The sequence below is a fragment of the Heteronotia binoei genome, chromosome 17 (genome assembly GCF_032191835.1).
Source record: "Heteronotia binoei isolate CCM8104 ecotype False Entrance Well chromosome 17, APGP_CSIRO_Hbin_v1, whole genome shotgun sequence".
Classification (NCBI taxonomy): domain Eukaryota; kingdom Metazoa; phylum Chordata; class Lepidosauria; order Squamata; family Gekkonidae; genus Heteronotia; species Heteronotia binoei.
In genome coordinates this window covers 657,505-670,158 of record NC_083239.1, presented here as the reverse complement: position 1 = coordinate 670,158, position 12,654 = coordinate 657,505, and the positions used below count along the sequence as shown (strand labels likewise).

General features: G+C 44.2%; 1 protein-coding gene across 3 annotated transcripts in view; it reads right to left on the bottom strand.

The window, feature by feature from the left end:
- FRMD4A (FERM domain containing 4A) overlaps positions 1-12,654 on the bottom strand; it is a 449,437-nt gene that overhangs the window by 237,396 nt on the left and 199,387 nt on the right. For all 3 annotated transcript variants that reach the window (XM_060258276.1, XM_060258274.1, XM_060258275.1), the window contains exon 3: positions 4,267-4,361. In XM_060258276.1, the coding sequence (XP_060114259.1) occupies positions 4,267-4,361 (95 nt within the window). The remainder of the gene's footprint in view (positions 1-4,266; positions 4,362-12,654) is intronic.

The following is a 12,654-nucleotide window of genomic DNA, read 5'->3' as shown; positions in this document are numbered from 1 at the left end:
AGAGGAAGTAGATTTCTGAGCCACTGGTGTCAAGCATGCTATTTCTGTGTACTTAATCAATGCAGTTATTGGACTCTAATTTCCCTCTCTCCTTTGTCCTAACATCTTTCCTTTCTCATAGTTGCATTTCAAAGCTCACCCCCCTCTTCTCACCTTCCCTTTTCCTTTCCCACCTTTGGCTAGCAAGGAATGCAGTAACTTTGATGATAGAGAGAAAGGAGGCGCCTCCCCCGAACAGTTCCCATTCACCGCTTATCAAAAGAAGTAGGAATGTATGGGAACGAGGGAAGTTTCAACCACATAATAATACAGGGTAGTATTTTTGCATAGTTGTAATAATTCATGTATGCTTTTTTTGTCTTGAGGCTATCTTTTCTATATCCTTTGATGTAGTCCTTAAAACGCTATGCTATGTGCAACTCTGTATCATTCTCAAGATACCATACCTTGAGCAACAACGGATTATCAATAAAACGAGTCTTTGTATCAAACAATTGATTGTTTATTTGAAATACTGATGCTTGACATTTTGAGAGTGATCTTTGCTGGAATTTAACTGAACTGGTAACTTTCTGACCGAATGGCGGAGAGAGCTCCAGATAACAGTGAACTCCCTCACCCTCCAGAGAGAGGAAGAGGCGAAAGTCAAGAGGACGAGATCGAGGTACGGACCCCCCCCCGTGGCACACACTAGATACTCAACGGGCCGCAGGGCGAGGGTCCTCACTGCATGTGCAGCATCTTCTCGTCACACCTCGAAATTGGGAGCCACGGACCTCCACCACCCTGATGGAAGAGGCACCAGCCTGGAGAGAGGCCATCCTGACACAGCACTCCCGCACACTAAGGGTGATGATAGGGGAGAGTGGCCCGACCCATCGGCGGCGGGGAGCTAGAGGAACCCCAACCAGATGAAGGGGAAGAAGGTGAAGTTCCTGAACAACCTGGCCCTGACGAGGAGGAAGAGGAGATCGAACCGGATGAGTGGGGGATACTCCAGACAGTGAGAAATGAGATGGCAGACATGGCGAGGGGACTGAGGGATGAGATCCAAGCCAACGCCACCTTAATGGCGCAAGAAATTAGAAGACAATTCGACCAGGTGTTGAGATCCGCCGACCAGAGGGGAGTACCAATACCACAACCGGCTGCGCCACTGATGCCAACCCCGATGCCACCACCAATGGCACCACTACCCGATGCCACCACCAATGGCACCACAGCCCTATATGGCCAAGGACCGACCTACCTGAGGGACCGTCTCTCCCCATATGAGCCCCAGAGAGCACTGAGGTCAGTGGGGAAAAGCAGACTGAATATCCCTGGGCCAAAAGAAGTTAAACTTCAAAGCACCCGCACTCGGGCCTTTTCCGTTGCGGCCCCACAACTCTGGAACCAACTCCCAGAGGAGGTGCGGGCCCTGCGGAACTTAGACCAGTTCCGCAGGGCCTGCAAGACCGCCCTCTTCAAACAGGCGTTCACCAATAACTGAATTAATGTTTACCGCCAGATTAATAACGTTTACCGCCAGTGTTGATTTAGGAATGTTTTAATTAATTATTGATTATTGACTGATTTTAATGTGAATTTTAATGCGAATTTAATGTTTTTATTACTGTATTGTTTACTTGAAGTGTTGTTAGCCGCCCTGAGCCTGCTTCGGCGGGGGAGGGCGGGATATAAATAAAATTTTACATTACATTACATTACATTACCAGTCCCCAGAGATTACGGTAGAGGAAGAGAGCTGGATGCTACCTTTGACGGGGATCCCGAAGAAGTGGAATACTTCTCCATCCAAGCCAATAGTTATATGCACTATTGGGGGAATACCTTTCCTGATGAGTTCAGCCAAGTGGACTACCTGGGGTTGAGGCTGAAAGGGGCCGCCAAACAATGGTACGTGAGTCTATGCGAGACCAGAAGCCCTGAATTGGATACCATAGCCACTTTCCTACAAGCTCTACTCACGCAGTAAGAAGACTCACTACAGGAAACTCGAGTGCTGGCAGCCCTCCGAGACATGCAACAAGGGTCGAAATCGGCGCGTGAGTATGCGGCAGAATTTACAGCAAATATGGCCAAAGCACGGGGCTGGAACGAGCTGATGAAGATAGAACAGTTCCAGAGGGGCCTGAACGCGAACGTGTTGGATAGAGCTCTACGACAAGCCTGTCCCACCATGCTAGTGGGATGGGTGCAATTAGCAGGCGAAGTAGAAACTAACATGAAAAGAGTGGTCCTGCAACATCATCAGCAGCAAGGGAGCAAGAGGGGACATGAGTCTCGGTCAGGGGCGAAACCTGAAGGGAAAAAGGCTACTACGGCTGGAGGAGCCACCAAACCAACTACGCCTTGCAGGTGTTTTCGGTGTGGGGATCTAAATTACCTAGCAGTCAACTGCCCAGAGCGGTCTCAAGGCCCCCCCCTTACTCCGAAGCCCGGCGCATCAGCACCCAAGAAGATGTCTACTCGTCCTAAAGAATCGGCGAAAGGGAGCACTGTAGCCACTACCTCAGAGCTGGACAAAGAAACCATCATCATCGATGAGCTGAGCGAGATGTCCTGGGAGGACGAACCAGTGGGAAATGGGAGCGACCTGCACTGAGAGGTGCCAAGCAGCAGGTCGTGGAATTAACAGCACCATTGAGGGTGAGAATAACTGGATTTTTATTTTTTGTCCCATTGACTTTGCTAAACTTGAAGCTAAAGAGATTTGTGCATGTGCGGGCCCTGATTGATTCAGGATGCACCAGAGAAATAATTACCCCCAAGTTAGTGGATACTCTGGATCTCCCCAAGGTCCCCTTACCTCAACCCATACAATTTGAACAGATGGACAGGAAAGTAATGAAGGGGGAACCCTGCGTTGATCGGACTCAAGCAGTGCCACTGGGACACCTAACTCTTTGTAATTGCTCCTTCTGCATCGTTCGACGTAGTGCTAGGAGTAGGTTGGTTGGCGAAACATGAACAAGATATTAAATGGGGAAACCAAATCATAGACTTTACTGACATTAAGTGCAGTCACCATCAATAGGATAAAACTTGGGGCTTGGAGCCTCCCCCAGGAATGAAAGACTATGCCTAACAGTAGAAGAAATGCGCTCCAACCCCAAGGAATATAAGGATTTAAGAGGGGTGTTTAGCGAAGAGGAAGCGAATGAACTTCCCCCACACCAGAATACCGACTGTGCTATAGAGCTAATCCAGGGCAAGAACTACCCAAGGCAAAATTGTACTCCATGGGGTGGGAAGAGAAGGCTGAACTGAGGAAGTTCTTAAACAAAAACCTAAAGAGGGGTTTCATTAGACCGGCAACCGCATCACATGCCGCCCCAGTATTGTTTAGAAAGAAGAAGGATGGGGGGCTGAGACTTTGCACAGATTTTCGAGGGATCAATGGGATTTCTACCTCGAATGCCACCCCATACCATTGATTAAAGATCTATTGAGCACAGTGTCAGAAGGAAAAATCTTCACAAAATTGGACTTACGAGATGCTAACTTTAGAGTGTGCATAAAAGAAGGGGATGAGTGGAAAACCGCCTTCAATACTCCCATGGGTCAGTTTGAGTACCTAGTCATGCCATTTGGATTACAAGGGGCTTCCAGCGTCTTTATGAACTTCATAAATGAAGTACGAAGGGAATACTTACAAGGGGCTCCCGGCGTCTTTATGAACTTCATAAATGAAGTACTAAGGGAATACTTATATAAAAGGGTCGTGGTGTACCTAGATGATATAATTATATACTCCAAGGATTTAAAGTCTCATGTAAAATTAGTACGAGAAGTACTCAACACTCTGTACGAACATAAACTATACACTAAATTGTCTAAGTGTGAGTTCCACAAAACAGAACTGGACTATTTAGGGTACAGAGTGTCTGGAGAGGGACTAGTGATGGACCCTGCCAAAATACAAGTGGTGTTAGATTGGGAACCCCCGAGGACACGTAGACAGCTCCAATCTTTCCTCGGATTCGTGAATTTTTACTGTAATTTCATTCAGGGCTTTGCACACACTATGTTGCCATTGACAGACCTTCTTAAAACAAAAGGGAATGGTCCGGAAGCAAAAAGGCCAGGCGCAAAACTAAACTGGACAGCCAAGTGTCAGGAGGTGTTTAACAAACTGAAAAGGTTATTCACCAGTGAATCTATCCTTAGTCACCACATAACTATCAGCCTGTTCTTCACAGCTTCTTCACCTGTTTCTACAAATTTAGAAATCAGTTTATATTCTGATGTTCCAATACTTACGTCTCATCGGTGAAGGCAATTCCAAAGTATTCTTTTTCTTTCAGGTTGAAATGGGATGCCACCAGATCTAGAAGCTCCTTGGCCAAAAGCTTTGGCTAGAAAACAAGGGGAAAAATTACCAATAAGCTCAGTTGGACAGGGTGGGAAGGAGAAGGATTACAATAAAGAGAAAAGACTTGTGTCTTTAGAAACAACTCAAGGACTGTAGGAGGCATGTGCACAGAAATAGAAGCCACTGAAAGAAGTACTGAAAGAAGAAGGCCAGCTGAATCAGGCTCCATACAAATTCATATATTATGGCATTGTGTTCTGCACCTGGCAATGCCTGGTAGTTACAGCTCTGCTGCAACAGACCATTCTATAAATGAACAATTATGTTGCCTCTAAGCTTGTGTGCAAATACAAATCCTTCAGTAGGATGCTGTGTATACTGACTGCAGACAGTGGTGGATGAATCCACCCCAGCTGATTCGGGGTGGCAGAAGACACAAGAGTCACAACCATCAGCAGCACTGTTCTGAGGAAACACTTCACTTCTCAACACACTTAATGGTTACTTATAGCTTTCATTCCTTCTGCAATGAGGCATCATTTGATAGGTAGATCAGTGATTAAATTGTGTGTGTGGAGGGGAGATAGGTAGCCCCTAAATGAAATCTACCTGATCTCAATTTTAACCCCTTCCACTGGTCCTCATAAGCCAGGAGTTCCCAACCCTGTTGTGATTGTAGCATGTGCCGCAGAAAAAACAGTTGCCATGAGAGCTGGGGCCAATGACAAAATGTGGTGAGGTTCAAAACGAAGCATCTTTGAATGATGGAGATACCTGTGCATTGAAATGAAAGAACTATGTTCTCATGAACACTATGACCAGCTCCTGTTACCCCCCGCTCAACACACACATACACAAACCCACCACTCACTGCAAATAATATTAAATTAAAAATGCAGCAACAAGCATCAACAACAAGTTGTGGGATGCCATTCCCTGGGATACCATTTTTACCCTGCCACTCACTGCAGCAAGGATGATAAATGGAGAGCAGAAATTCCCTGTTCACAGTGGGCACTTGGGGAGGGACGGTGGCTCAGTGGTAGAGCATCTGCTTGGGAAGCAGAAGGTCCCAGGTTCAATCCCTGGCATCTCCAAAAAAGGGTCCAGGCAAATAGGTGTGAAAAACCTCAGCTTGAGACCCTGGAGAGCCGCTGACAGTCTGAGAAGACAATACTGACTTTGATGGACCAAAGGTCTGATTCAGTATAAGGCAGCTTCATATGTTCTTATGTTCATCCTAATCTCATAAACTCTTTAGATGAGATATGTGCCCATACTAGAAACTTAATTCCTAGGCATGTGGGGGTCCAACTTGGATTGGGACTACGGTGTCCACAAAAGAGGGCTTCAGTCCCCCACACATATTGCCTCCCAGAGCTGAGAAGACCCCAGGGAACCGTCATTTGCCCTGCTGGGGAAACTTACAAGTACTGATGGGCTGCATGTAAGTTTCCCCAGCAGGAGAAATAATGCCTCTTGGGACCATTTTGCAATGGAAAATGAGCTTAAGCTCCCTCTCGTTGTACACTACAGTACCAATCAAAATTGGACCCCCATGTACCTGGGGACTGCGTTCCCAGCATGGAACTCCAGGCGCATGTCTCTTGACAGTGCCCATGTCTGCCATATGCACACAGTAACAATGGCAATCAGCCTTGAAATAGCAGAGACTCTTGGACGGGTTGGCAAGAAAAGCCAATAGAAGGGAGGGCAAATTAAGTGAATGGAGGGGGGGGGGCAAACAGGTTGTCAGCAGGCTATAGGAAGATCCTATCTGAGGCCCCTCCCCTCCTCAAACCCCATCATCTCCTGGATCCACCCCCAACGTCTCCAAGTATTTTCCAACACAGACCTGGCAATCCTATACTTTTGGGAGGCTGGGAAGCCAAAATGCCCACCATTATAGCCATTTCCACTTCTGCTTAAAGAGCTTTCCCTAAAAGCAAAACTAAGCATACTCCTTGTTCTACTACGCAATCCCCACCTATTCAGACACACTTTGGCCTTATCAAGATTCAGGAGGGAGTGATGGACCGTAACCACAGGTGGAGCAAGTTCTTGATGCCAGCCCCTTCCACAGCCCTTGAAGCCGTGCACGGGGCTGTTGCTGGCGCTTCAAGGCCTCCCTGGCTGAGGGAAAGACTCTCAGTCCCAGGGCTAGAAACTCTGCTGAAGTGCAGTGTGGGAAAAGCCATGGCAAGAGGGAGGGTCCCTGTCACTATCGGCTCCTGTCTCCTCGCTGCGACTGTGATCCACCACCTGGCATGCAGCTTGATGGGGGGGGGGGATGTGTGTGTGGAATCCTTTCCCTCTCTCTACAAGCTTGGGAGTCTTCTCTGTTGAGTTGCCCTGTTCTTCTTTGGATCTCTGTGTTTGAATGAGTGCTGAAAGATACAGCCTGCTTCCAAGGCAGGGCTGAAGAACGGAAAAGTTCTGGGATAAGCCCCTCCCCTCCAGATTGCAAAAGCCCCGCCCAGGAGAGGAGGAGCCAGGATCCCAGAAGCGAAGACTGCCGCACCCAAGACCACTAGAGAAAGGTGGATATAAATAGCATAAATATATCAATAAATATTAACACCAAAGAGAAGCAGCAGTGTGTTTGTGCCAGGCTATCTAGTGAATTCCTAGCAAAGAAGAGATTTGAACCACAGGGACTTCCTGGTACATGACTCCCTTTTTTAAGCCTGTGCACAACAATTGCTCCAGACGTCTCACAGGATTTGGCTCCCAGGCAGGAGCAACAGCAGCTGCTGCTGAGAGCATCTCAGCTTTCTGCAGGGACCTTTAATAAGCTAAATAAATGCAAAGCATTGCTCATTATTTTTGTGGAGTGGAACATTCTGACTGCTAAAGACTCATGAGGTCATCTTCCAAGGCAATCTATAGATCCCAGTGTGATAGAGCTTCCCCGCCCCCTCCACCACCTTTCTTTCCTATTTTGTACCATCTGCAGATTTGTAACATAAAACCCTTGGCTATAAGCAAATTTCCTTCATGACTCATTAGGTTAACAGGAAAGTGAGGTGTGGGGAGCAAGCATCTCTATTGCTAGATCTGCTACAAATGTCCTATCTCTTTAAAAAATACCCTGCTATCTGATAGGAGAAGTCAATTCTTTCCTTGAGAGATAAAACGTGTGTGGTGGGGAGGGGGCAGGAGAGAACAAGGGATGAGATGAAGCCAGCACAGCCCGTGAGCCAGATTAGTTACTGCTTTGACACTGAGCCCAGATAGCCCACAATTATACTCTACAGCTGTCCCAAGCTGTGCAAAGTCATTGTTCTTTTCAGTACTCCTGGTTCCTAACCAAAAGGGTTTCTTTGAATGGGGCTGATCAGTTGCAAAGGAGTTTGTAAAACTGTTTACAGATGTTTCTTTCTCAGGAGCAACTGCCCCTTTTCTGATCTCTACGAACTTCTCCTTTAGGGAACCTTTCCTTGAGTAAACCTCTGCTTGAGTGTCTGCAGCTTCAGAACTGCACTGTTGTAATGGGGAAGGGAGGTTTTCTGAGAGAAGAATGTTTCTGCCACTCAACCTAACTTTACAGAATTCAAAATGCAAGCAAGAAAAAGGTTTCTTTTGGTTTTAATGAATTCTGTGTGAATTTTACAGCAGGGACCAAAATTAACTAGCCTTGGTTACAGGAACCTTCCAGTCTGGTCAATTTCACTCACTACAGTCTCTTTGCACTTAAAAAAAAAACCCTGAAGGATACAAAAACATATGAATTGATATGCAATTATAATTTCTCAGTTCCCATACCAACAAATAATTTTAAAGTAATATCAAATCTAAATAAAAAGAAAACCCATTGTGTTTATTCAGAAGTAAGAATTACTTTGCATTTATCCCTGTTAAAATTCATTTTATTTGCTTTAGTTTAGTTTTCCAGCCTGTCAAGATCATCCTGTATCTTCACTCTGTCTTCTACTGCAGGGGTGGCCAATGGTAGCTCTCCAGATGTTTTTGCCTACAACTCCCATCAGCCCCAGTTAGCATGACCAATGGCTGGGGCTGATGGGAGTTGTAGGCAAAAAACATCTGGCGAGCTACCATTGGCCACCCCTGTTCTACTGTATTTGTGACCCCTCCCAATTTAGTATCATCTGTAAATCTAATAAGTGTTTCCTCTATTCCTTTATCCAAATATATCTATCTATCTATCTATCTATCTATCTATCTATCTATCTATCTATCTATCTATCTATCTATCTATCTATCTATCTATCTATCTATCTATCTATCTATCTATCTAAAAAGACAAGTCTCCTGACCAACAAATCAAGCCCAAGCCAAAACCCCTGGAACTAGAAACTTGAAATTTGGGGAGAACATTCCTTTCATGATATCCACAGCCATCAAGAAAGGATTTTAAGACATTCACCCACGGGTGAAAAGGAGTAAAATGTGTTTCCCCATACAGAAACAGTGTGCCAAGGAGACTGCTGCCTCTTCCCCCACTCACAGACAGCTACAGCAGTCATTTGTTTAACCCACCTGATTTGATGTCACCCCCAACATTCTAAAGTTCACTAGGCTTGCCAATCTTCCTGAGGAGCCTGGCTGGTCTGAGTTACAGTTACAGGACACTACTGACAACATTCCATAGCTCATCTCCCCCCACCCCCAGTTGGAACGCAAAGGTTATTTGCGTATGTGGCCTGATGAGTCCTCACCCACAACATTCTAAACAGTACAGATTTCTTATTGGGAGTCATTGAATGTGAACTGAGGTAAAATGCACCTCTCAGTCTTCCTCTAAAAATTCACTAGGGATTTTACATAAAAGCCAATATGGAAACTGAGCTTTCAAATGATCAGCGGGAAATGGTGTATGACCTTTTGAGGGCCCATTTGGAAGTGAATCTTTCACATGAAGATGTCAAAGTGTCTACCACACTACCGCTCCTTCAGGCCAACTCCCCCCCCCCCACACACGTCTCAAAGCCATCACCTCTGAATGCCCTCAAGAAAACTCCTGGCAGTCATCGTGTAAAATGCATCAATGCTACAAGGAGGAAGCAACTTAAAGATGCAGCAAAGAAATTCCCAAATAGTAGCAGAGTACAGATATCAAGGTAGTCATTTATAAAGATATTAAACAAAAGAGGTCCCAGGACACATCCTTGAGGCACTTTTTAAGAGTAATGTAAATCTATTGTATACATTATAAAGAAGTACAACTTTACAACATTACAAGAAATGTCCATCCCCAATGAGCACCCAGATATAAGCTCATTTTGTCATGTCCAAAGACTTCCTAAGGAGTATTCCTATTTCCTTCAAGGTTATTGGCCTCTTGTTACAATTCATTATTAATGCTTTCTGCAGTGTCTTTACTTTCTTTAAAAATTCTCATCCTGGAATAAACCATAGTAATTATAACAAGATACAACACAAAACTGAATGGCAGTGGATAATTCTTAAATTTTTAATGCATTTTTAATTTTAGTTAATAATTAAGAATTTACCTCTCAGCACCACTTGTGTTTATATTTATAGTGGGAGCAAGCCAGTCCTAAACTTCTTCTCCAACCAAATGCAAAAGCCTTCTGGGATTTTGCTGGCAAAATGCTCTCTGCGCTGTTTATAATAAGAGCAGGCTGCTCCCTTTGATGGCAAAAAGCTCTCTTTTTGGAGTAAGCCAGTCCTAAACCTCTTCTCTTACCAGTTGCACAAGCCTTCTGGATTTTCTGAATAAATGCTCTCTGCATTTTTTTAAATATATGGAGCAAGTCATTCTTGACTGATAGTCTTAATGCTCTCAATATCACTTAAGTGCATAATTCTGGAGCAAGCTTGTCCTGAACCTCTTTTCTGACCAAATGTAAAAGCCTTTGCAAAGCTCTCTACAAAAAACCCCCTGAAAACTGACTCTACTTAAAGTAAGCTGTTCTAGATAACTCCATGCAGCTGTGTGTTGGATATCTCTTTCTTAATAGTATAAACCACTGTATAACACTGATCAAAATTCTTATCAGGAATGGCTGCCTGAACAGTAACATCAACACTAACACATTAAAAATTGCAAACATAGAATTTCTTGCATAGAAGCTATGGGCAGGGTAGAATGTTCAGACAGTAGAAAGACCTACAGAATGCCTTGGATCTAAAATTAAAGTTAAAATCAACACTTCCATTAGTAAATGAATAAATGTCCCACTCCCCTGTCCCAGAACTTGCATCAATGGGTATATAATGAGGATGCGTTATTAGACAACATGTTCATAATCCAGTCAAAATCTGCACTATGGTATCACAGGATAAAAAAAGACCACTCAAGAACTTCTTACTTGTCCACTCAAGAACTTCTTGTCAGATATTGCAGTACATAATTTGAGAGCGGCATTCACTGCATTTCGTTTTCAGAACATGCCCACTGAACTGTTGTCTGGAAGGTACACCAATAAACCACAGGAACAATATGTATGTGTATGTGGAACTACAGTGGAAGATCTCTTTCACTATATAATGGTGTGCCCTTTATATTCAGGCCTAAGAAGCAGATTCCTATCTGGCATTTTAAGCCAAGTACACAACTTATCTAACAATGAAAAGTTGATTTTTTTTTTAGTTGGATACAAAACCCTTGGTCTCATGCAAGGTAGCGCTTTTTGCACTTGCAGCTAGAAAAGTTAGATCCAAGGTGGCTCCTAGTAATGCACCCATTAAGCTCTATAGTTCAGCATAGTTATTATGATTTTAAACAATGTACTCATGAAATTTTAGAAGTACACAGTTTTAATCTGAAGATTTCATTTTTAAGTATATTTCTGAATGTCAATTTTTATACTGTGGTTTTATATTGTAATGGCCAATGGCCACATGCAATAAGGGGTCATTCTCTTCTGAGGACAGGATGACATCTTGGGTATTTCCCGCCATTGTGTCAGGAAGGCAGGGAATAGAGTTATTCTTCTACCTCTTCCTATGACACTGGAACACTCATCTCCTCAGTTCGGGTACTCTGAGAAGCAGTTCCTAAACTATCAACCTTACTCAGAAAAAACAAACAGTAACAACAGCAAGGTAACATGCAAACAAGCATTAACAGGTAGAACTGTAAAGCAGCAGAGAAAAAAGATAGATATGGTAGAACAGTCAAGAAAAGAGAGGAGCGATGTAGAGAGGCGAGCAAGATGTCCACTTGTCCTCAGAGGAGAATGACCCCTCATGGTAAGTACCAATGGTTGTTCTCCCTCTAAGTCGGAGGACATCTTGGGTGCTCCTATAGCAGTTGGCTAATGACTGGGTGGGACATCACTCTCTCATGCTGTAGTACTTTTCTGCCAAATGCTGCTTCTGCTGAGCAGCTTGTAGTGACGTATAAATGTTGAGATAAACAACCATGTTGCGGCCCTGCAAACTTTGTCAATTGAAGCGCATTTGTTGAATGCTGCATTAGTTGCTGCACTTCTGACTATATGTGCTGTGATTCCCCTGGGTGCCTCCAGCCTCATTGCTTGGTAGGCCTCTGAGATACACTGTTTAATGGCATAGTTAATGGCTGAGGTTGACATTTTCAGACCTAACTTAGGAGGAGAGATATTGATAAACATAGCATCCATCTTTCGGATTGACTCAGTCCTAACTAAGTATGCCTTAAGACGACAGATATTCAGGGTATGCCACATTCTTTCTCTGGGATGCTTTAGATCAGGACAGAATGAAGGGAAGTGAAGTTCCTGAGACTTATGAAATCTTGACACTATCTTGGGTTGGAAGGTGGGGTCCGTGAGGAGGACTACTTTATCTCTGTGGAAAATGCAAAGTTCTCTCTTCACAGAAAGCGCATTGAGTTCTGAAACCCATCTTGCTGAAGTAACAGCTATCAGAAAAATAGTTTTTAACCATAACCACTTTAAAGAAATGTCCTGAATGGGTTCAAATGGTGGTTTAGTAAGAGCTGACAGAATGGTGTGAAGATGCCATGTTGGAAATCTATGTGTCTGTGGAGGACATTCAAGTGTAGTCCCCTCAGGAATCTCTGAATATGTGCATGTTTGGAAATGTCTATGTTCTGTACCAGCCCCGGGACCGAGGTTAAAGCTGCGACCTGCTGCATAATGTCGCTGGATTTAGTCCACAATGTAGGCTGTCTTGTAAAAACTCCAAAAGGGATTGGACTGATGGTGTTAGAGGATCTTTTGCCTTTCTGCAGCACCACTTATGGAATGCCTTCCAGGTAGTATTGTAGATCCTGGTAGTAGACTCCTTCCTGGAGGCCAACAACATGTTCGTAATCTCTGAAGAGTAGCCTAACTTTAAGAAAGTAGACTGTTCGATCTCCACACAGTCAATTGAAGCTATTCTGGGTGTGGATGCCAGATGGG